The 22,425-nt window shown below is 46.7% G+C and overlaps 2 protein-coding genes across 2 annotated transcripts; both read left to right on the forward strand.

Annotated features, from left to right (window-relative positions):
* The first annotated feature begins 2,690 nt into the window (after positions 1 to 2,690).
* On the forward strand, positions 2,691 to 8,442 carry LOC149331354 (iris-like). The gene is made up of 3 exons (XM_089555476.1): positions 2,691 to 2,890; positions 3,435 to 3,724; positions 7,499 to 8,442. The coding sequence occupies exons 1-3, from the start codon at positions 2,691 to 2,693 to the stop codon at positions 8,401 to 8,403; spliced, it is 1,395 nt and encodes a 464-aa protein (XP_089411602.1). The 3' UTR covers positions 8,404 to 8,442.
* Positions 8,443 to 14,420: 5,978 nt separating this feature from the next.
* LOC149331355 (uncharacterized) lies at positions 14,421 to 20,737 on the forward strand. The gene is made up of 4 exons (XM_089555477.1): positions 14,421 to 14,542; positions 15,502 to 15,598; positions 17,251 to 17,456; positions 19,526 to 20,737. The coding sequence occupies exons 2-4, from the start codon at positions 15,520 to 15,522 to the stop codon at positions 19,904 to 19,906; spliced, it is 666 nt and encodes a 221-aa protein (XP_089411603.1). The 5' UTR covers positions 14,421 to 14,542; positions 15,502 to 15,519; the 3' UTR covers positions 19,907 to 20,737.
* The last annotated feature ends 1,688 nt before the right edge of the window (positions 20,738 to 22,425 follow it).

The raw sequence follows: 22,425 nt of genomic DNA on the forward strand, positions 1-22,425 counted from the left end.
AGCTGTACCGGTCTTTTGATAATAGAGGTAAACTCTTTGAAGCAGGGCCAACGACCCCGGCTTGATGGGGGAAACCCCGAAAAGTTTCCAATTCCTGCATTTGTCAGCGCTTGAGAAAAGTTTTATGATGTAGTTAGCGCCAACACTGAGGACCAAGGTTGGAGAAAGACCCAACACGAGCGCTTTTTACACGCAACAGAGCCCATTGCAGAAGAAATATACAGTAGTAAGGAGGAAAGTTGGGCGAGTTGAATCTTATTCGTGATGTAGTTAGCGCCAAAAACGATCTTATCATGAATAAGATTCAACTGGCCCAATTTTCCACCTTATTGCTTGAGAAAAGTTTCCTCGTGATTCAAGTGCAGCAGTTTATTGAGTTTATTGCCCGTTCATTCACATGCTCTACGTGAAAGTAGACGGCGTAGCCCAACGGCCTCAGCAACAGACGTTTGAAAAAAGGCGTTAGAAATCAAAGAAAGTTTCGGCTCGTATAGCGTTCCTAAACCTGTCTTGCGGCTCTCCCTTCTACGTACCGAATGCTGCGACGAGCGGCTGGGTTCATTAGCTTTGAGCAAAATTTTTGTTGGAGATTCTTGCGTTGAGTCACTCTTCAATTACTACTGTATACCTATTATATTGATACGCAGCAACGATGAGATGTACAGCAATTACACTAGTATGCATTGTTTACGCTGGTTTGAATGTAGATCGCGTGAGTATCCAATAACGGTTTACAATTCGAGAAAATTTTATTTCTTCACTCGGCTAAGAAAAAACGGTAGCTGCAATTCGATTGAGCCCAAACAGAGCCACGTATAAGATCCCTGGGATCCCCTATATGGAATATCCCTGGGTGGGAAATCCACAGCATCTCCCTGTTAAGTGCGGTGCGGTACAAGAACACTGGGGTCTTTTTCGGATTATCCTCGGACATGGTGTTTTCACTAGGTAGGTATCAGCCTTACTCAGTAAAGAATGGTAGAGCATCGATGGTGACCTGAATATACAGCCCGTGAGACGTCGCTAAAAAAAAAAAGCCAAAGAAAACGTCTCATTCTTCTAAGTGGTTCAGTGGAAGAAAACACTTATTGGAACTGGGTCTCAGGAGCAGCCGCTGTAAGACCAGTGCGACCTCTGTTGGTGGCCAGTGAAACACCAATTGTAGTTTTCTTCCCGAGAATACAGGCGGCGCAGTTGCGGAAAGTTTGCCATTGATGTAGAAAACGGGTATCGTCGATCCACCTCTGGAAGCTTGGGATAGTGCGGTCGTGGAGACTGAACGATGTTTACCGACCGCAGCTGGTATATGACAAAAATGTCGTTGTGGCAGATAATTAGCACGACTCCGAGGAGGTAAGGAAATATCAATCACTAGGATGGTAAGATTTCGTGACTTGCTACGCAAAATCTTGCGACGTTGCTGATAATCGGAAAAGCAACGCGGCTGCAGTACAGGATGCTAACCAGTGACGTAGAGCTTATTTCATTTTATTTTACTACATTTAGGGACAATATGACGGGTTTTAAATAACAGGCGGGGTTAAATATTATGATAAGCAATTTTATCGCATCGAAAGGCAGTGACGCCACCATTGCGCCAAATCCGTTAAACTTCTCGAGACCGGGTAAGCTGCTCTATCCTGTTAAAAATTGATATAACTGCGTAGAGCAGCTTCAAACTCGCTCTATTCGAATTGAACGGCACCATGAGGCGGCTATTCAAGCAGACCCAAACTTAGTCGTCACCGCGCGTTTCAAAGGTTAAGTTCGTTGAAGCCCATGTGTGCAGTAAATGGACAACAACGAAAGTCGGACTGCGAACTTGCATGCTGTACCTTTTATGCTATTTCCATGCGCGAGCAACCTTCGGTCCTGCGAAGCTTCTGCAGGCATTTTCGATCCACGGCCCGTTTCTCTTTAGCTAACAAAACATGTAGAGCTCTCGCATCGAGAAATGTGGAACATCCATGGACGAAATTTTGAATACCGGAAAATTGTAAAGCCCTGTTGCGGAAATATTGAAGCTAATGGTCAATTCTTCCGACGTGTAGCAAAAGTCTTCTTTTAAACTTTTTCCATCCGTCGCATCCAGCAGTTAAGACTGCCATTGGAAGCCAAACAGGAACTCTTTTGACGATACCAAAGCGTTAATATAAAACAAAAATGCAAGCGTGCCGACGGGAGATCTGCGAATATAATGATTGTTATGATGCAATTTTACAATATATGAAAAAAAATTGCGTCCACAACTTTTTCCCGTTACAGAATTGTTTTGTCCGGAACTGCTGGGTATCTATACAAGGATACAACTTAGAAAAAAATATCAGTTGTTAACAATGGGCCACGCTCCGCGGCACACTGCATTACTCCGCTAGCCAGTCGAAAAAGTAAACGAAATCAGCTTTTTCAGGTTTGACTTTAGTAAACAAGCCAGGTATAAAGATTATAGACCTTATAAGTTTTACCTTGTTTAGGTGACAAGGGATGTTTTGACAACGGGCTACATTTTTATCATGGAGGCATTCTGTGCGCCGGTCGTGGGCGGATCTTCACTGCAGACTTCACAGAACCGGTAATTCCCGTTGTTTGTCGGTAGGTAGCGTCACCGTAGGGAGAAATAGAAGATGTATTTCGCGTGCCCCTCGTAGCACGTTTACTGGCCTCGCGCAGAAGAAGCAGAAGAAGAGACGATGTCCTCCCGACCGGTGGCCCCGCGTCGCCGTTCGAGTTGCGTGCTACGCAAATCTTCGACGCCACAGGCCAGGCGGCCGAGCGTCTGGAGTTCGAGCTCGTCCTCAGCCAGCTACGCGACCAGCTCGGAGGGTAGCCTGGAGGCCTCCCATTCAAGCCAGTCCGCTGGTTCTGTGGAGCCACGCAACGAAATTGAACGGTAAGCACTTCTCCCGCACTTGGCTATCTTAGATCTACTTGTAGCTGTACGTGATGGTGCATATTGAGGACATACATACAGGATGTTCCGACGCTACGCCAGTGAACGTATTTTTGCACTCGGCTGTCTGGTACCTTGCCTTAGCGCGATTTGGAGTTTTGTGCAGATTGCTCCAGAGGCAGGCCTCTCCCCGTTTCACTACGGCGTAGTGATTGTCGCTGCATTCGTGGCAATATATTTGTTCAGCCCGACAGATGAATGCTTCTCCAAGAGCACGTAGCCACCATCAGATAATTTCGTGCTCCAACGGCCTCAGCGTGTCCACTTAATGTGCTGGCTAAGTAACATGCAAAGTCTGGTGCCGCGGATTCAGTAGGGTGATAGCCGTGTGGTGTGGGTAAAGAAACTCCGATGCCATATTTTTTCTTGAGCGTACAGGACAACTGTATGAGAGTTATGATTTTCTTAAATGATAAGTTCTATTTGCCATTGTGCTAGAGAAACAAATATCTGCCAATACAATGCGCAACGTGCCGGTTCCCAGGTTTCTGCGCGCCCCGTTCAACATCGCACCCGAGATGGCCGGACCGCTGCTGCAGTTCCCGCTGGACATGTACCTACGCATGCGCCGGGAAGGGGGCAACGTGCTTTTGTCGCCCTGGTACCTGTCCTGCATGATGGTCATGATGTACCACGGCTCGGGGGGCACCACCCGACGCCAGATCGCGCGCGTGCTCTACACGGACGACGACGGCGAGCTCGTGGAGCGCTTCAACAGCCACGCCAGCCGCCTTTTCTGCCGGGACTACCACAAGCCCCGACACACCCACTCAGGTAGTGCAGCTTTTGTCCTTCTTCGCGGCTTACCGGTGCACCACTCTCACCAGGAAGTCATACTGAGTAAATGGCTGCGTCATGTCTTTTGCTAAGACTGCTGCGCCGACGAGAGTTTCGTTTAAACCAGAGAACGTCTCTACTACGAAGATAGCTAAAAAAGAAAAGCCCCAAGCTTGCCCCTTTCTTTGAGGCAAAGAGATGGCATTAGAATTTGTGTTGCACCGCTAATTTTGCTGCGCCGCCGGGTGGGCGAACTTCTGGACCCAATCTAGTTAACACCCAAGGTCCTATCAGCACGGTTCCGGAGTAGCTCTGTAGCGCGCGAGCAAATACTACGGGATGTTGACGGGATAACTGGTTATGGTTGTGTGCCGGAGTATATGGCTGCAGTAACATCGAAAGTTGTTCGTTCTGGAGGCGATTTCGAAGAGACGTTTTTAGTACTTTGATATTGCCTTCCACAGAAAAAGTGGAAGCTACTAGCTATCATGCAATTTTTCGTTAAACTGTGCGACATCCGGAAAAGAATACCTAGATATGTTTCTGAAAGCATACAGCGGCGTTACAATGAATCGTACGTAAAGTTTCAACTGGAACACGCGCTTCTGAGGATTGCTCCTTCTAGCAATCCCCGAAACTACGTTATGAATTCCCCGAAACTACGTTAAGAATTCCTTTTCTTAAAATTTTACGCTATAATTCCCCGAAAACTGAAAATTCTCCGAATGGAACTTCATTTCCAGAAAATTTCGTTTGAGGAGCTGCAGTATATCGCCAATCATTTGCGAATCACGGCTGCCAGCTAACTGAAGCAGCGTGGCACCGTCTGCGGTAAACTATAACATCCGAGTTTCCTGGGCGTTGTAGGGTAAGCTTAAATGTTAATTACATTCATTCGAGTTTTGGCGAGCGCTGTGTTTAACTTGTTCATGTAGGGCGACAGGCATCTTACACAGCGCTGCTCGAGCTGCAGCCTTACTATACTGATGTATTTCGTCATCTTTCTTGGGTACCCGGCAGCGGCCGCCGCCTTTTGTTCCCACTTTTTCTTACTTTTGTTTTAATTAAGCTTTGTGTCTTTGTGGGAGCTAAAGGATATTCAGTGCTACCTGCGTGACCTTTATTTCTGGCAACATCAAAGCAACGGAGCGAGCATGCCATGGTACAATGTCGCCGGCAGTGCAAATTAGCCACCGCAATCACAGCAGCCCGCCAACAGAGCACGATGCGTTTGCATCCAGCTTCCTTATACCCCTGTTACACGGGCGTTTTCAACGGCACTTCAGTTGACCGTCAGTTGAACTGAACGGCAGTTAGCAGTGTTCCACGGCAGCTCAAACTGCCGTTCAAATCTCAACGGCAGTTGAGTTCGACTGAGATCGGGGGTCCCAGTTGAACGGGCAACTGACAAGATGGCGTCCAACGGATAAAGAAATTTCCCCTAGTGGATTGTCTTCGCCCAGTGTACTTCGGCATGCGCAAAACAGCAAACTAAGAAAACACTCCAAATAAAACTGGAGACGCATTGAACACAGGCAGACATAGTGTGTGCGTGGAGCAGTAGAAGTGAGAAAACGCAAAAAAACGACGACGACCAGCGAACCGAACCACATCAGATAGTCATTGGCTACGGACAGACATCATCACGCAGTTTTTTCCCAAAAGCAAAAAAAATGCACAAAATTTGTCGTTATAGGAAAGAATATGTACAAGACGATCATTTACTACACACACAAAAATGTATACGCTGTTTTTCTTTATTTTCACTTCGCTCTAGATGCGATTTCACGTGGTTAGTGTGCTAACTGAACTGAACGCGAAGTGCTCGTGTAACAGCAAGCGAATCCAGTTGAGTTCAACGACAGTTGAATTACTCAACTGATGGCTAACTGAACTGCCGTTGAAAACGCCCGTGTAACACGGGTATTAAGCTTCCTGCTTGCCTAGCCTGCTCTGTGTAGCTATTCGTCGAAAAAAGGCGCGGAATTTTTTCGCCCTGCAATAGCATGACAATACTGCTGTTTTATCATTTCAAAATAAAACATTACATAAACTTTTGCATGGTTTCGATGTCCTCATTATGATTAACCACAAAGCCGATTTTATTAAAAAGGGAATGAGTGATTTTAAGTTTCAGTTTCAATTAATTTTCAGTTTCACTGACAGTACTCGCGGAAACAACCGGTGCATGCTATATTCGAGTCAGAAATGGTAGTGTGGAACTCCTTTATGCCTAATAAGCCTTTCGCTCCTTTATTAGTAGCTGCCTCGGTCTAAGCTGCCATTGTTCACCGCCAGGTAACAGTCGTAGACTCTTGGTGTTGTCAAAACCTTTGCTGGCATGGTAAAAAAGACAACAATGAAAGGGTATAAAGTATTAGGAAATTTATGCTTTAGGTTCTAGAAGGCAATCATAGAACGAAAGTAGTGCTCAAGTCAGGAGCGTTTCGTGAAAGGAACTTTACGACGTCTCCTCTTTGAAAATGGAGACATTTATGCTCGCAAAACAAGCCAAATCAATATAGGAACAATCCAGAGAAGTCGCCACCTCGGAGCACACATTGCTTTTATGCACAGAGCTAGAAATAAGGAAATAGCATTTCTCTCGATTTTACGATGACAAAATTCCGTTCCACCCTTGTTGCTCCTGGGAGACGCGGCAGTTGTCGATGTCGACACAGCTTTTACATTCCTCAAAGAAACAAAGTTCTTACTGAATTTTTATTTAAAAAACTACTTCTTTTTGCGGATAACAGATACACCTAACCTCATGTTTGGCACTTAATAGCCATATTCGCTTGTGTGCCACTGAACAAAATAAAAATTTTCTTTAGGCAAATGAGCCAATAGTGGCAGAAAAAAAGCACGACAGACCGGATTTTTTATCCTGAAAGATTTGTTGGCGCCGGTCACCTGGTCACCATGGCTGTGGATGCTAAAATAAGGTTTCTTACTTTTTACGTAACTTTTAGAAAGGCAGTGCTTGAAATATGTTGGCACGTCCGGCCATCCCCATATTTGTGCTAATACATGACCAATATAAAATAAAACAACAAAAATATCCATTCATGGCATTTTTCGGGGTGACGTAGTGACCGCGATAGTTGCTTAGCACTAAACCCGCTTCTTCCGTGCCGGCACTAAATCCTACGCACTAATCCTTACGACCTACCTGGACCATATGCGACTCCTGACACACATTCAATAGCATCTGCTCTCAAGGGAATATATGCCTTATAGTAGCGGCCGATCAGGGCAATATCCTCTTTCGGAAACCTGCGAAAGCGCGACTTCTTGTCTAAAAGATTCCTGGACGCGGTCACCGGCTCCAGTTAGATGGGGAAAGATTATTGTGGCAACGTGAAAAAAAAAAACAAAAAATGAGAATATTTACAGCTAATACAATGACGACGTAAACCAGTTTGGTTTCTTTGCGCACATGGAAAACTGCGACGCTGAAACGTAGTGCCACCGAGTGCCAACCGGCTTCCAGCGGGCACCAACCTTCTGCTCCCCTAGTGCTTGTCTTGTAAGAAGGGCAATACTGTTGATATAGATTTTTTACCCCACCCAGTGTCGACGAAAAACACTTTCCGGAGCCGTCCACTACGGCGTCTCCCATAGCCTTAGTCGCTTTGGGACGTTAAACCCCATAAACCAACCAACCACTTTGTGCTGTAGCGCTCTTTGTCCAAGATGCTCCTACGTCATGAAAATTCATCTTCATGAGTTCCGTTCATTTCCAAACATATTTCTTTACACTGTGCACAGGCCTTAAGGTGACCTCCTACGCCGGCCTGTACCACGACGCCCGGGTCAGCGTCTCCCAAGAGTTCAAGGAGCCCCTGTCCAGCCTAGACATGCACGTGCACATCCAGGACTTCGCCGAGAGCCCCGAGCAGAGTCGGCTGGCCCTGGACGGCTTCCTCCGGGCCCTGACCGGCTTCTGCTTCGAACGAGACGTGTTCTCCGGGGACAGCGTAGACCTGGACACGTTCGTGGTCCTGGCCAGCGTCTTCTGCTTCGGCTCACGCTGGTTCGCCGCCGGCGGAGCCAAGAGCTCGACGGGAGAGTTCCACGCCGAGAGCTTAAGCGACAGCCGCGGGGACGACTACGTCCAGACGCTCACCATGACGGGAAGGTTTCAGTTCGCCCAGTTCACCAAAGGCGACGCCTTCGAGGGCATCGTGCTCGACATCCCGTACCAAGACCCGCGGCGGTCCTTAGCTATCTTCGTCCCAGCGCCCTCGTCTAACCTGGCAGCCTTGGAGAAGAACCTAAACGCCGCCGTGATACTGACGTGTTTGGGCCGGCTGGAGAACCGCGGTCTGGTGGAGGTGACCCTGCCCAGGATGAAGGTGAAGTGCCTCACAGACCTGAAGCACTACCTTCCACCTATGGGAGTTGTGGACGCCTTCACTGACTCCGCGGACTTTGTCAACATGGCACGCATTGTGGGGCTAAGGGTGTCGGCGGCCAAGCACCTCGCCGTGTTTCGAGCAGGCCACAGGGGTCCTAAAACGGCAGTGGCGGAAGCTGTGGCCAACGAACACCTGCGCTCCGCCACGGGAAAAAGCACCTTCAAGATAACGGTTGACCGTCCTTTTCTATTCATGGTTCTTGCTCGTCATCCCGACACCGTCCTACTTCTGGGGTCCTTTACTCACGTTATTTAACAACTTGGACCTAGTAAATTCTTTTCAAAATGCGAAATACTGACCGCAACAACATCCATCTTATTTGCGTGAACTTCGATTATTCAGTTATCTCCGACTTTCACAGATGTTACAAGAGCATCACTGCAAGACTATGAACCAAAAATTTTCTTTCCATACTTCTGACAAGGACTTTGCATGTGTCTTGCTATGGCAGTGACTTGAGAAAGGATTCACATGTGTCTTATTGTCAACCCGATCAATGGCCCAGCGCTACAGACCTGTTTGCAGGCAGATCTGCAGCCTCCTGTGGCTGCAAGCGGCATTTAAGAATATCTGTTCAATTGGAAGGACGCACACACCGACCTGTCCCAGCTGCAGTTTCTACACGGCCACTCCAGGCATTCTGTTGCTCCGTGCCTTTAAAAACGTCGAAAAGCACGCACTCTGGGACGGCCCGCACCCGGCTGGAAACTGTGCCAAGTATTTGCAGAGACGAAGACAACCGGACAATTAACTAACCACTCTGTGAAATGAGGGCACACCTCACTGGTGCTGTAGTGTCTTCGGAAGGCCTAAAAGACAAAACTATAAACTGTGTTGTATGCTGCATGTGTGTGCGCGAAGTTTTTGTCCTGTGCTCTTCTCTTCTGACATCATATTTCGTTTCCCTATTTTGCTCGATAAGGGTTGGAAATCGAATACACAGTGTGGTCGGGTTCCTTTTTATTCATTGCTTTTTTCACTTTTTATTAACTTCAAATTATTTAACGATATTGCAGATATTTGAGTATCCCCCTCGCGGTCGTATTAAGTGTTCTGTGTGCGCATGAAGCTTTTTTATTTCCGGTTATTCCTTGGCGCACAGTTTGCGCACACTAGTAGGCCGCGACGAGTTAACGCCAGAGTCCAAACTCGCTCTTCTCTACGAGCAGGACACTCTCTTCATTCGTCCTCTTCTTATGATAGCTGTGGACGCTGACTCGTTAAAGGTGAACACCCGTAACCCCCCTCACATTCCGCGCTAGCGGCAAGACTTCTCTGTTGAGCACGAGCTGACAACCTGAGAGGCGTGTCAACCTCGCAGGCACGTTGTCACACTTACAGCGCAAAATAAATAGCCCTCTGGGGCCTGTGGGCAACTTCCATTGAACTCATTGTGAACATTGACTTCAAATGCGGTCGCTTCACGGTAGTTTCACAGCCTGTATATGGAACGCTGTGTAGGCAGGTGAGTTGCGTATCGAGTGAGAAGACATAGCGTTCTGGGCAATGCTGACATCAAGACCATATTACTGGCAACCAGAGCAGTCTCTCTCAAATATCGTTGTGGCTTGATTAGGGCTAGTCGCTGTTGTGTTGGTTGGTTGTAGGGACGTGTTGTATGCAAATCGCATTTCAACGCGAATGCTCCGTGAATGGTGGCAGCGTAACCACGAGGCAGCACAGAAGAGCCTGCATAACCCTTCGGCGCAATAGCATTGGTCTAGGGCAGCTGCGACACACTGCAAACTTCGCTGCACCAATCCCGACATGTTCCGCCGAAAAGGCTTTTCAGAAATCGGACGCCGCTGTGTGTGGTTATGTTGCTCGGTGCTGACCCGAAAGATCCTGGCTCGATTCCGGCCGAGGCGGTCGCATTCCGATGGAGGCGAAATTCTAGAAGCCCATATACTGTGCGAAGTGCATGGTAGAAAACTCCACGTTCTGGAAATTTCCGGAGCCCTTCACTGCGGGGTCCCTTATAGCCTGAGTCGCTTCGGGGCGGTAAAGCCGCCGTAAACCAAACCAAACGCCCCAGACTTCTCGTCCGACGGAAGGTGCACTTTTAGAGTTTTAGGTTACGTCAACAGAGGCATAATTTTTTCCTGGTGAAAGTGGTATAGAAAGACCTATTTAAACGGAATGGGTCGCCATCGATTTCAACCGAAAAAAATAAAAAATAGAGCATATCATGCAGTGACCATGACCTAGCAGCAGGTGTTCAGAAACTTCCACAAACTTCCAGTCTTCTTTTACGCCAGAACGCCGTTAGTTTGGTGTTCAGATATAGAAGGCAGCTCCAGCGCGAAAGCAGAGGGAGGATGGAAGAACAGACTGCACAATCTCTGTCTTCTATTTCAATGTTGGTTGCTTTTTTTCAGGAAAGGAGGAGGAAGAACTTTATTTAAAAGGAGGGGAATTGAGCGAGCGCTTATGGTTGGGGTATACATTCCATAGCTCCATTGGCTCGAAGGCAGACTCTCAGCAGTGCCCGCTAAGATAAATCGCGCGACCTCATCATTCCTTTTCGTATGCTGCGGCCCTCTAGTGACTGATTAGCGAGGCAGCTTTTGCAACTTTCTGGACGCGAATGCAGGTGGCGTCGTTATAAAACACTTGGCCGGAAAGAACTTTGAAACCAACCAGTAAGTATGGAGGGCACAAGGACGGAGAAATAAATAGCATTAAGCGACAGGTAAAAAACGCGGAAGGTAAAAACTGGATTAATTTAATGGAAAAGAAGCAGTGTGTAGTACTACATCGATATTGGAAAGGCAGATCAGAAAGGAATCGTTCAATGATAACTCAAGGGCAAGTGCTCGGCTGTTTGAAGCTAGATAAGGGTGTCCTATAGTACGGGCAACTACAAAAAAAATTTATTCAAGACGATGGCACATGTGCTGCGTGTGTTTAAATTTGTGGAAAGAAATGCATACCTCGTACTCGAATGTGCTGGGATCTATCCGGATGCCGACGCAGGCACAGTCATTCTTCCCGAGGCCCTAGGGTTTAGAGGTAACAATCCTCATGTAAATAATTCTGCGGCGTAAGTTAGGAAAAAGCGACTCTAAAACTGGTGGCTCAAAAGCAGAGAGGTCACATAAGCTTAGAAGTGTAGGACAGAGAACGGATTCAAATGGGACGCTCATATTTTCTACTCATCCATCCATCCGTCCATACACCTAGCGAGGGCTGGGTACTATGCGTCAAAGAAAGCTTCCTTCGATACCGATACCCGATACACTAAAAATTTATTTCCAATATCAACACAAGATACATGCAGGGAATTGATTTTCGATACAGATACTCGATACTGTATCTTCAATGCTTCGATACATTACTGAAATCGATAATACGTACAATGATTAGAAAATTAATTTTTGCGTGGATTATAGAATGTTTAGTGCGTAAAATATACAGAACTATTTTTTAAACGTAATAGACTTGCCCGGCCACAGAAATTTATTGTGCTGATATATCTTTAAAGCAAGCGTCGGAATAACGCTATATTTAATTTAGCAGACAACTGAAGAAAATGAGTTGACATTTTTAGTAGACTTGCAAAATCAATTTATTTTAAGTTTGTGTTGTCTGTGACCATTGAAATGCAGTGCTATAAGCTTTAAAGTGTTTTTGCGGCGCTTCATTTGTTGCATGCAGCATTCGTGCAGCATTCGGATCTGCCTTTGCCCTGGGTTGAAAAGTGTAGGCTTCTGCGCTTGGGGAAGCCGATAAATAATTTCTGCACCAGTGGGTTTAGCAGAAATTTCAAGTTGAACGTTCCGTGTATAAAGCTAGGAAGAACACAACAAAAATAAAAGGTCTGGAAGTATCTATAAACGGAAACACAATCAGATGAAATATCAAACAACAAACGAAATAAAAAATAAAAAAAGATATTTCTATTGTCCGCAGTTACGATGTTATCTTTACTTAAAAGTGTTAAGCAACAGTATTTGCTCTAACCGCCAGTCAGAAAGAGCCCCGCGATTTGGCCTTGCTATAAGCGAAGATAATGAAAACAGCCTTTCGAGAGGAGAAGGTCAGCTCGTTGCCGCGCGTTTCTTGATGACGGCGCATTTGTAGCGACAGCTACATTACCCGCACTGTCGCCGTTTCGCTGTGGGCCTTCGGCGCCACTTGTGCGCATGCGCGAGGAGCCGAGTGACCGCACAGCCGCGCAGCTGGTGCGCCGCGCGCCGCGCCGCTCGCCTCCGACCTAGAGGAGCCGCCGAGTGACGTCACAGCTGCTGGCGTTGCGCGCCCACGCCGCTCGTCTCCGACCGAACGGCATCACCGGGCCGTCTTTCTGGAAGTCAATAAAGTTGAATTACACGTGCCGCCTTCACCGCATGTCTCGTCTTTAATGTATAACACGTAGCCATGACGATAAGCAAAACAACTAGACGTAACCAGGGATATACCGCACCTCTCGTTAGATATACCCTGGCATAGCTGAGCAAAGCCACTGCCAATTTTTCACCAACAGATAAAAGTGAAGCATGGTCACATCTAGTCAGGGGTCTTGGAGGTAGTTAAGGAACGCAAACTTCACTACCGCATCTTGTGAACTAACACTTGTTGCTGTGCTTGCTGCTCCAAACGCCAAGAATTCGTGAGCTGATGCGTTTGATCCCGCTGCTGAAGATGAACTCATTGACCGGTGTGTGGAGGAGTGCGTAACCTTAGACGAGTTAAGTCAACAACAGCCTGTTCTGCAAGCTCCAGAACACCAAAGCGGAAATCTTTCAGCTCTGTTGACAGCCGTCGCAACTCAAAATAGGTATGAAGAAGAGCAGCAATTCCTATCAGCAGGACTTATTTGCTGCAACATTACATACACCTATACTGTTCCAAATACAGGATGTACAGATCATTAGTAGGATTCTGTGCGGAATGATTTCTTCCCCACACTGCTGTTATGGGCACAATAGGTAGTATATCATTACCCTTAGGTTACCGAAGACGGCTTCGGTTCGTCCACACTGTTTACTCCCCCCCCCCCCCCCCCAACCTTAGCAAAAGACTTCGTCGCACGCACATGTTTCCACCCCGTCGCAAAATACAAGCCAGCTTGTCCACATGCTTCTGGTATACTCTGTCATTAACGCATGGCGCTATAGAACAAAGAAACGGCGGCCTGCGACAGGCACATTTCCCGCACGGACGAATCTGCCCAGAATAAATGCGCCGAAAACGAAGGTGCGGTTGGTGTTTCGTCAGATTCAGAAGCCAAAATAAATATGGTGATAGTAAGAGTGGTGTCGCTGAGTTGTGTCCTTCACTTTGTAGTCGACGAATTCTGAAGAGGACGTTTCGGCGTGCCTATTGCTCGTCGAAGGTCAACGCCGTCAAACCCCCGCATTCGCTTCCTCGTTTTTCATTTAGTGGTAGAAATAGATGCATCTGGACTGCACGTTGAACGTAGTGGAAATTCGGGTGGCTCAAGGCTTTCAGCCTTAAAACCGGAATAAGAAAAGAAGTGAGTCAGACGATTTATCGCGAGGTCCTTGGCCATCACTTTCCATGGTAAGTATAGTTGGCTGCTTCAGCAAGACGTTCAGCTGGGCTAGTTGGTAAAGATTCATGGTGACAACACAGCGCCAAAAAAAGACGAAGACCCAGCGCCTGTCCTATGTCTTTCTTACTATGGTTCCTCGTCTTTTTGCGCTGTGTTGTTCGCTGCTTCGTTTGCTTCAGCCCGTGAGGGTGCGAAAAATCGAAAAGCATCGGGTGTGAGAATCGGTGAGATGACTCTGGCGTGCTGCTGTGCGTGGCAACCTCCTTTGAGACTACTGTACTAACGCAACCGGCATAGTAACGCCAGACGACCGGCTATTTCGAAGTCGTTATTACTTTCAATCGCTTTCTTGACGACACCAACGTGTGAAAGTGTGCTTTCCAGACAAACACTTCACGCAAACCATGAAGTGCCTGAGAGATTTGCAGTGAGGCCGAAATGCCGCAAACGTTTTACAGTCAAGACGGACTTTTTGTTCGTTTGACTTTACGGCTTGAGTACATGTCGCTTGGAATGATGGTAAAGAAAAAGTGCAGGGAACATTACTAGAAATATTAAAATAAAATAAGGGTGCAGTAGAACGCGCGTTGCATCCCGCGACGTCTTTATTTCCTGTCCTAAGACAACATGCTGTTTTCCAGCAACACAACCTCTCGGAAACGCGTTAGGCATGCGCATATCCTCTTTCTGCCTTGATAACGCATGGTGCGAGTTATGTTTCCGCGGTCGTCCTTGTCGCAAACGAGACGCGGTCGTGTATAGTAGCGGCGATATGGCACCACCCAGTTACTACGGAGCGTCCGGAGTTCAGCTGTATTCAGAACAGCCCACGAGGCGCCAGGAGTGGCCAGCTGCCTCCTCACAAGCGAAGAAGCGGTAAGTATAGCTATTTCTTAATTATGAGCTAGAACAGCTGTCCCAAACGGCTAGAGTGAAAATTTCTGAGTTCAGTTGGAACAACTGTTCTAGAGGGCTAGAGAGTGAAAATAGGCGGGAAAATTTCTGCAAGCGCTGCATTCTCGCACACTTGAAATGAAGTGTGCAATGTCAATAAGTGGCTTTCCTGTAGATGATAAATTTCTGTGCAATTTTGCAACAATTCAAAGTTTTCAGCCGGTGTTACTTTGAAATTTAGTTTGGCTTTTTCATGACAGACAAAAATTTCGTTTGTTTTGAATGAAGCATGCACATATGCCTTTAAAATACGTTTAACACAGAAGTGCAAGGATGGCCTCAAGAATCTGTTAAAGATGCTTTCCGCGAAATGATATGCGTCATATGTTGCCCGTTCGCAGAATTGTGGGTATCGGTAATACAGTGTTTGTAAAATTGTTTTGAAATATATTTACGGCCTCGCATCGCTGTTTTAATCGGTGCACCTCATGCGGAAATTTATTACTTTTCTTTTCCACGTCATTCTGCCTTACCGTTGTTCTCCCTCTCCTAATGACCAGGTTTACCGGTTCACGTATAGAGGTTAAAAACGATTAAATTGGTTTTTGGAAACACTGAGACCAACTTTTATTTTTCTTCTGCACGGGACAGCTGACGCATTTCGATGTGCTGTAAGATAGGATAAGATAAACTTTATTGCTCTAATTTACAGATATTACGGTCGACAGAATTCTCCCACCTTCTTCTTCTCGTGCTGTAAAAAATTTACTCTTGACTGCTGTCTGTTTAGCATGCCGTTTTTTGTCACTTGGAAACACGCCAATTCGTGCTGCGTAGTGGAGCTGGCAGACTAATTATAGCGCGTTGGCGCTAGTCAGATTTTCCTTCTTGTGTTGCGAGCCATTGTGACCAATTGGAATTCTGTGTCCTCCGTCCGGCAGTACTACCGGCAGCCGGACATGCTCTTCGCAATGAAGAGGACACTGACTCCTCTTTTCTGGTTGACACTATCATCCGCTGCCACCGACTGTTCTCCAGGTACGCTCCTTTAAGGGACAAAGGTCGCAAAAACACGAAGTCATGGATCTGTCTTGACCGGTATGACCGAAACTACTCTATTCACGGAAATCTGTTGAGCGGGTAACGAAGTATTGGTGGCGTCTGTCGCAGTCGCTATGGATATAACGAAAATTAACATATAGCTGAATCGCTATGTAATCCCGGCCCTACCCTGTTTTTGAACGCTCGCTGGCAACGAACGGAAGCAGACAGCTCCAGCTGCAGAATCAAGAGCAAGTCACCAAGGGCATAGAGCATAGGAAAAAGCGGCTTGCGCATACCTATTGCTTCGCGAATCACAAAAGCCAGGCGTACGATGCGAGAAGTGGTGTCATTTAAACTCCACTGTACCACGCGAACAAGTTTTAGCACTCAGCCTCCCACATTGTTGATGCGAGGTACTGCTTCATTCATATTCAAGAAACAACCGGACAGCGCGCTAGTTGTCACAAGATGTCACAGCCAGAATCGCTACCCTGAAAATGACGATACTCTCTGCAAATTCTGGATTAATATACCATTTTCAAAATAGCCCTGTAGTCGAAGTGGAAGCATTACGTCTCACTTCGTTCTTCCATTATCGTTAGTGTTAGCTGTCTCTGACATCATTACCACTGCCAGCCGAGCTATGTATGATGCCCCTTTTGGAAACAGGTGTAGGGCTGGAAAATAGAAGAGACGAAGATCATTAAACCGCAAAACAGTTTAAAAATGCACCAAATAATCTACCACTGTTGCTATTAATAAAAACGGATGTGTGTGAGGCTCAAAATAAGTATTTCAATAGAGTGACGTGTCAGAGCCATATGTTATGGACCCCTCAAATTTCCGGTCTTCCATTTAATGACGTTCTTAAACAAAAACCTCTTATAACGACACCCCTGCGGAACGTGAGAAGCGCACCGAGAACACCTTAAGTTGCATGGGAGAAGCTGCATTTCTCGTCCATTGAGCGCTTGCCGTGGCCTTGAAGTACAAACGAACATTTTTTTTGCCCTTTAGGGAGTTATCAGCACTTGATTTTTACTGTCATTGATTTACGTAGTGCGACAAAGTTTTTAGGCAGCCAGATCACGGTCCAACAAATGGTAGAACTTCATACGAAGTTGTCACTCCAAGTCCTTCCGACGTCAAGAACCGCCACCCCCCCCCCCCCCTCCTCCCCTCCCTTATCTATCCGGTAGATCGGCGGAAGGCAGGTTTCCAGAAGCCGAATTATCGCGGTGGTGTACGCTATGACGACTGCATTTGCAAGTGCGAGCAACTAACAAGGACAGAGTGCGGTAATTTTGCAAACAATGAGATCAAGGTTCGCTCGCATAATTCGAGCCGTATAAAGGAAACATGTACGTGGTTCTACATGGTTTATCACTGGCATCATTTGTTACATTGCACGTAACGGTACCATAAAAAGCTGATAAGCAGTTATGTATAGTATGTTTTTCTAAGGTCTACTTGCTAGACAGACTTATTTTTCCAGAAAGGATTTTGAACATCGATAAGGATTCTTAGCGAGCAACGCGAACTTGCTTCGCATGTCAAGGGAGCGTAAAGTAATTCTTTGACAAAATATGGAATCGCAGCCCAACTTCCTACATCGCATTCAAAGTGTTCTGGGTTGCTGTTGACAGAGTGGTGCACCCCGCCCTACGGTCATCGCATGGAGCAAGTCATCGAGTGCGCGGTGCAAGGCGTCCCAGAAATGCACACATCAAAGATGGCAGACGAGGAGCCAGGAATACACACTTTTCTACCTCCAGACAGCTACAGGGTCACTGGCCTTAATCGCCTGCAGCGCCACGGGCAGCTGCGCGCCTGCTGCCACAACGAAACACAGGTATGCTTTGCAACAAACCGACGCCCAGGACATACAGACAAAGAGGTTCCGTTCTGTGTTTTCTCGCCCTTGCGCAGGACATGGCCAGTGCAGAACAGAATGAGCGATGCCGTCAGAGAAAACGTTGCTGATGTGAGTGAATGCCTGGAAATAGTTCAGAATGAGAGAATAAAACTAGCAGTGTAAAGGAATAAAGGTCAGATTATTATTTTTGCAATCAAACTAGGCATCAAGGAGAAAAAGGCACGGAATTGAGGAAGAGGAGATGGGTTCACTTTCTTTCGAACAAATACAAAGAATCTAGAACGGCCACAGCTAGAAGCAAAAATGAAAACCCACCAAGTATGCTATCACACCACTCATTGGCGAGAGCTCAATGAAGACGTCATCATCATCATCAGCCTGACTACACCCACTGCAGGACAGAGGCCTCTCCATGTCTCTCCAATTAACCCTGTCCTTTGCCAGCTGCGCCCACCGTGTCCCCGCAAACTTCTTAATCTCATCCGCTCACCTAGCTTTCTGCTGCCCCCTGCTATGCTTGCCTTCTCTTAGAAACCACTTGGAATTCTCTTGGAATCGCTTGGGACAAAGACTTTGTAAAACTCATTAAATATCCAACTAATGTTATCCTCTTCGCGGCGGGCTGAGATTAGTTCTTTATGGCTGAGGCAAACTGTTTAAATGAGTCAACTTCACACCATGCATGGTCGATCATCATCATCAGCATGCCTATGTCCACTGGAGCAAAAAGGCTACACCTGTTTTTCTCCAAAAAGCTCTCTCTCGTGCTATTTATGCTCTCTTCATCCCCAGACGGTTTCTAAGCTCATTTGTACACATCACTCTCTGGCGTGTCCTGCTATGCTAGCGTCCTCTTGGAATTCGCTCTGTTACCCTAAAGAGCCATTCTTTCTCTCAACTCTTAGAAAACATAGTGCAAAAAGGACACGGACGACACAGAAGTGGACGATGTCCACTTCTGTGTCGTCCGTGTCTTTTTTGCGCTATGTTTTCTAAGAACTGTTACCAACTAGCCCAAACCAAGCTACTGTTACTTCTCTCAACTCCGCGTCATATGCCTATTTCGTGCTCAGTGCTTACTGATTACAAACAGCATACCTTTAGCTTGTCTTTGTTCCCTTACCGACTGTCCCCTTTTCATTGCCCTTAAGGTTACGTATATCGCTTTCCATTCGCCATTTTCAATTTCACATTTTCATGGAAGATAACGCCAGGAGCCAAGCGCGAATTGCAGGTGGCGGAGTGGAAAGAGGTTGTATCCAGCGCACGAATATCTTGCAGACGGTAGCGTATTATTGGGGCCTGGTATTTTGTACGACCTGGTTTTTATACGCGCTCTAGAAAAGTCATAAATTCGCTACGCAACTTCAGGCTTCCTAAAAAAATATTGCGTGCATTCCATGCTATCATGGAACATGTGCTCAAGCAATAAAAAGATGCATCAGCAGCTGAAGGCGTACGGAATAAAATGAAATGCTCAACTTAAAGCCTAGCAGAGTTCACAAAAGATAAAAAGCTGGAATTGCTAGGCAGCCTGAAAGCTGCTCCTGGTGGGGCTTAAACTGCAGCTGTGCAGGAATCGCTGTTATTAGTAAGGACTAAGGAACAGAATGCTCAGGATCACAAGGCTAGAGTAGTCCGTCGCCCACGAACTGTAACAATATTGCACAACACCTATCAAGCTCGTGAGCGTGTAGAATACAAATTTTCTTTTATTTGACCTCATCTAAATGTAATCATAGGGAAGCCGGCCACCTCATCCCGACTATAAAATGGGCATGCTGAGGTTCAGGCTAGCGCCCAGAGACGGAAATGAATGCAGTTGAAGCATATCCGCTACTTTATTCACCGCCATTTTGTTGCCGAGTTATGCGTATACGATGCGTGTGTGTAGAAAAGAAGTTCTTAGAAAAGCGATGGCGATTTTGATGAGTAGATCGTTGAGAAACGGTGGCGTCACTTATTGTGCGAAAAAGATTTTTCTTGCTTCTGCTTGATTCCTATTCACATATGCAGCTCTGCTGACAACTCCGTATGTCACGCAGGCCGTGAGCTTCGACTTGGTTTCCGAAGAGCCGGTCGTGTGCTCATTTTACTGGAGAGGCAACGGCAATGGTTCCTTGGATCTGGTCGCCGATGACGTCAAGATGACGACGCACGTTAGATTCATCCCAGGCCCTGCCAATGACAGCGCCGTGGAAAGGAGAAGAATCCTAGACGAGTACGAGGAGCCGGTCGGGACGACCCTGCGGACAGGTGGCATGACTGTGAACATTTCAGGAATTTCGGACGGTGGCGCTACGAGGGAGGAAGCCGGGTTTATGCGACTCCTGGCTCTCGCTGCCATTCAGGACTCCTGGGAAGAACTTTTCGTAGCGAAGTTTGTCGAAGCGCTGAAAAATCTTTCTTCTGTTCAGCCCTCCTGATTTATTAGCAGTGAAGGACGAAATGTAAACGTCCTCGCCTTGAGTGTTAGAGTAAAGGCTCAAAATAAGGTATAGTGGAGCCATACCGTACGAAAATATTCCATTTGGGCGGCATATGTGCAAAAATAGGTTATCAGGCTCTAAATAATATGCAAAACTCATCGAAATGCCCATAAATTCTATAACATTTCCGTACGGCTTCTCTATTACTACGGTATACTTTACTCATGGCTTGCATATCATGCGCCTGATGTCATACGAAATCTATACCAAACTCACAATTTCGATGAGCGTACAAGACAGCCCAAGCAGGCGCCAAGCTGCTGCAGATGCTCCTAAGACGCCCTCGTGAGAGGAGAAACAGTGACGAAACAAGGAAAAATGGTCGATTGATTCTGGTTCGAGGCAACTTGCGCGTAGGGCGTAAGCGCCAAACCACAACTGTGTTCGGTAAAAGTTTAGCATAGAAACGCTGCGGTTAATTCCCGTAATTGAGACTTGAATCGGTCGTGTTCGGCGGAAAGTGATGAAATTCCTCCGTGCAACCTTACATCTCGGCAAAGCAAAAGTTAGTGCCCACACTGTGGAGAAATAGCGACAGCTTTTCACATGGTATGGGCGTGCCAATTCAATCCTGCCATAGACAGACGTCCGAATATCCATTTGGAGCAGTGAGAAGCCATTCTGCACAGCGAGGATCCCGACCAGCAACGAAGACTGGTTCGCAGCTACGGCCTATGCTGCGGCGCTGGCCAGTGGGCTGCCGGAATAGGCGGACCGCCAAAGGCTCCAGTAATTGCCATTGTCTAAATAAAGTTTTCAATCAATATGCTCGAATAGTGCTTACTACTTTCTTTAGGAGCAAGCTTTGTTCCCTGCACATTTATCGCAGTAGGCTGGATTCATTACCGCAGCGAAAAATTACTTTTCGCTAGAAAGTCGTCTAGAAAATTATGAATTAAAGATGTGTAGTTTTTTGTTATTTACAAACCTCTTCAATATTACCGCAAAATGATAAATGCCAAGTGTATGGTATCCGATATGAGCTCGAAATTGTCGGCTTGCCTCTGTGGCGCAATATTAACTACTGCTGAATGGAAAATGCACTTAGAGCGTTAATGCACGAACTGAAGAGCTAAACTACCCGTTTTTTTTCTGTGGCTTCCAGGCCGCGTTCCGTGTTAACAACATTTGAAGAGGCAACACAGGGCTGTTACTGGGTAGTTTAGTATCGTCTCAGATAAAAAGCTATCATTTTTATTTGTTCATACATGTGCTCGAAAAACATGTCATACCTCCAGCTTCTCTGATCTTGAATGTTCGTTCAAGCCACTGGGTTCTTTAGTTTTTCATTTTCCTTCTAGACTTGTCCATAGTTCTCGTGAGCAACAGTTCAACCGCAGCAAGTTGACTTGAAATTGATGCCCACATCAACGGTGTAGATGTGGGCATCTATTCATTATTCATAAGCCGCCGCGGTGGCTCAGTGGCTATGGTGCTCGGCTGCTGGCCCGAAAGACGCGGGTTCGATCCCGGCCGCGGCGGTTGAATTTCTTTGGAGGAGAAATTCGAGGCCCGTGTACTGTGCGATGTCAGTGCACGTTAAAGAACCCCAGGTGGTCGAAATTTCCAGAGCCCTCAACTACGGCGTCTCTCATAGCCTTAGTCGCTTTGGGACGTTAAACCCCACCAACCACAAACCACCATAAAAAGAAGCTTCAATGCTAAACAAAAAGTAACTGTTAGCGTATTGAGCCTTGAGCCGCCGCGGTGGCTCTGTGGTTACGGTGCTCGGCTGCTAACCAGAAAGACGCGGGTTTTATCGCGACAGCGGTGGTCGAATTTCGATGGAGGCGAAATTCTAGAGTCCCGTGCACTGTGCGATGTCAGTGCTCGTTAAGGAACCCCAGGGGGTCGAAATTTCCGGATCCCTTCACTACGGCGTCCCTCATAGCCTGAGTCGCTTTGGGACGTTAAGCCTCATAAACCAACCAGATCAACCTTATTGAGCCTTGAAAAACAATATGTGAGACCGCTATTAGACACAAGTTAAATAGATACCGGAGCAGTGAAAAGCGCTGTCCCTTTAAATCTCACCTCATGCCATGCAATACAACTCAGTTTTTTTCATTCTCTGCTCACGTGCATAGAATTTGAAAGCTACACCCTAGGTACCTGAGAAGACGGCGTCCCTGTCACACGGACTTTCTTTGAAGTCCTGTCCTTCAGGTCAGTGACGGCGTAGAAGCAATGAAATCCTCCGATGGGAGACAAGGTTAAGTGCCCACTTCCGACTTTTGAAAGAAAGAGCTCGCTAACTTGGTTTTCTCTCCCCAACACGGTCAACACGTTCCGTAGTGGCACATGCACCGAGCTGAGGAGCTGAAAGGACAGCGGAGCGTGAAGACGCAATTACACGGACGTCGGTTCCTAGACACCGCTACACCGGATAGGCGGAAGGAAAACTTGCCGATGTCGCTAAGGGGAATGACAAGAAATAATAAAGAAGCGAGGACAAC

The sequence above is a fragment of the Amblyomma mixtum genome, chromosome 8, assembly GCF_055824585.1.
Source record: "Amblyomma mixtum isolate Tamu chromosome 8, ASM5582458v1, whole genome shotgun sequence".
NCBI lineage: Eukaryota > Metazoa > Arthropoda > Arachnida > Ixodida > Ixodidae > Amblyomma > Amblyomma mixtum.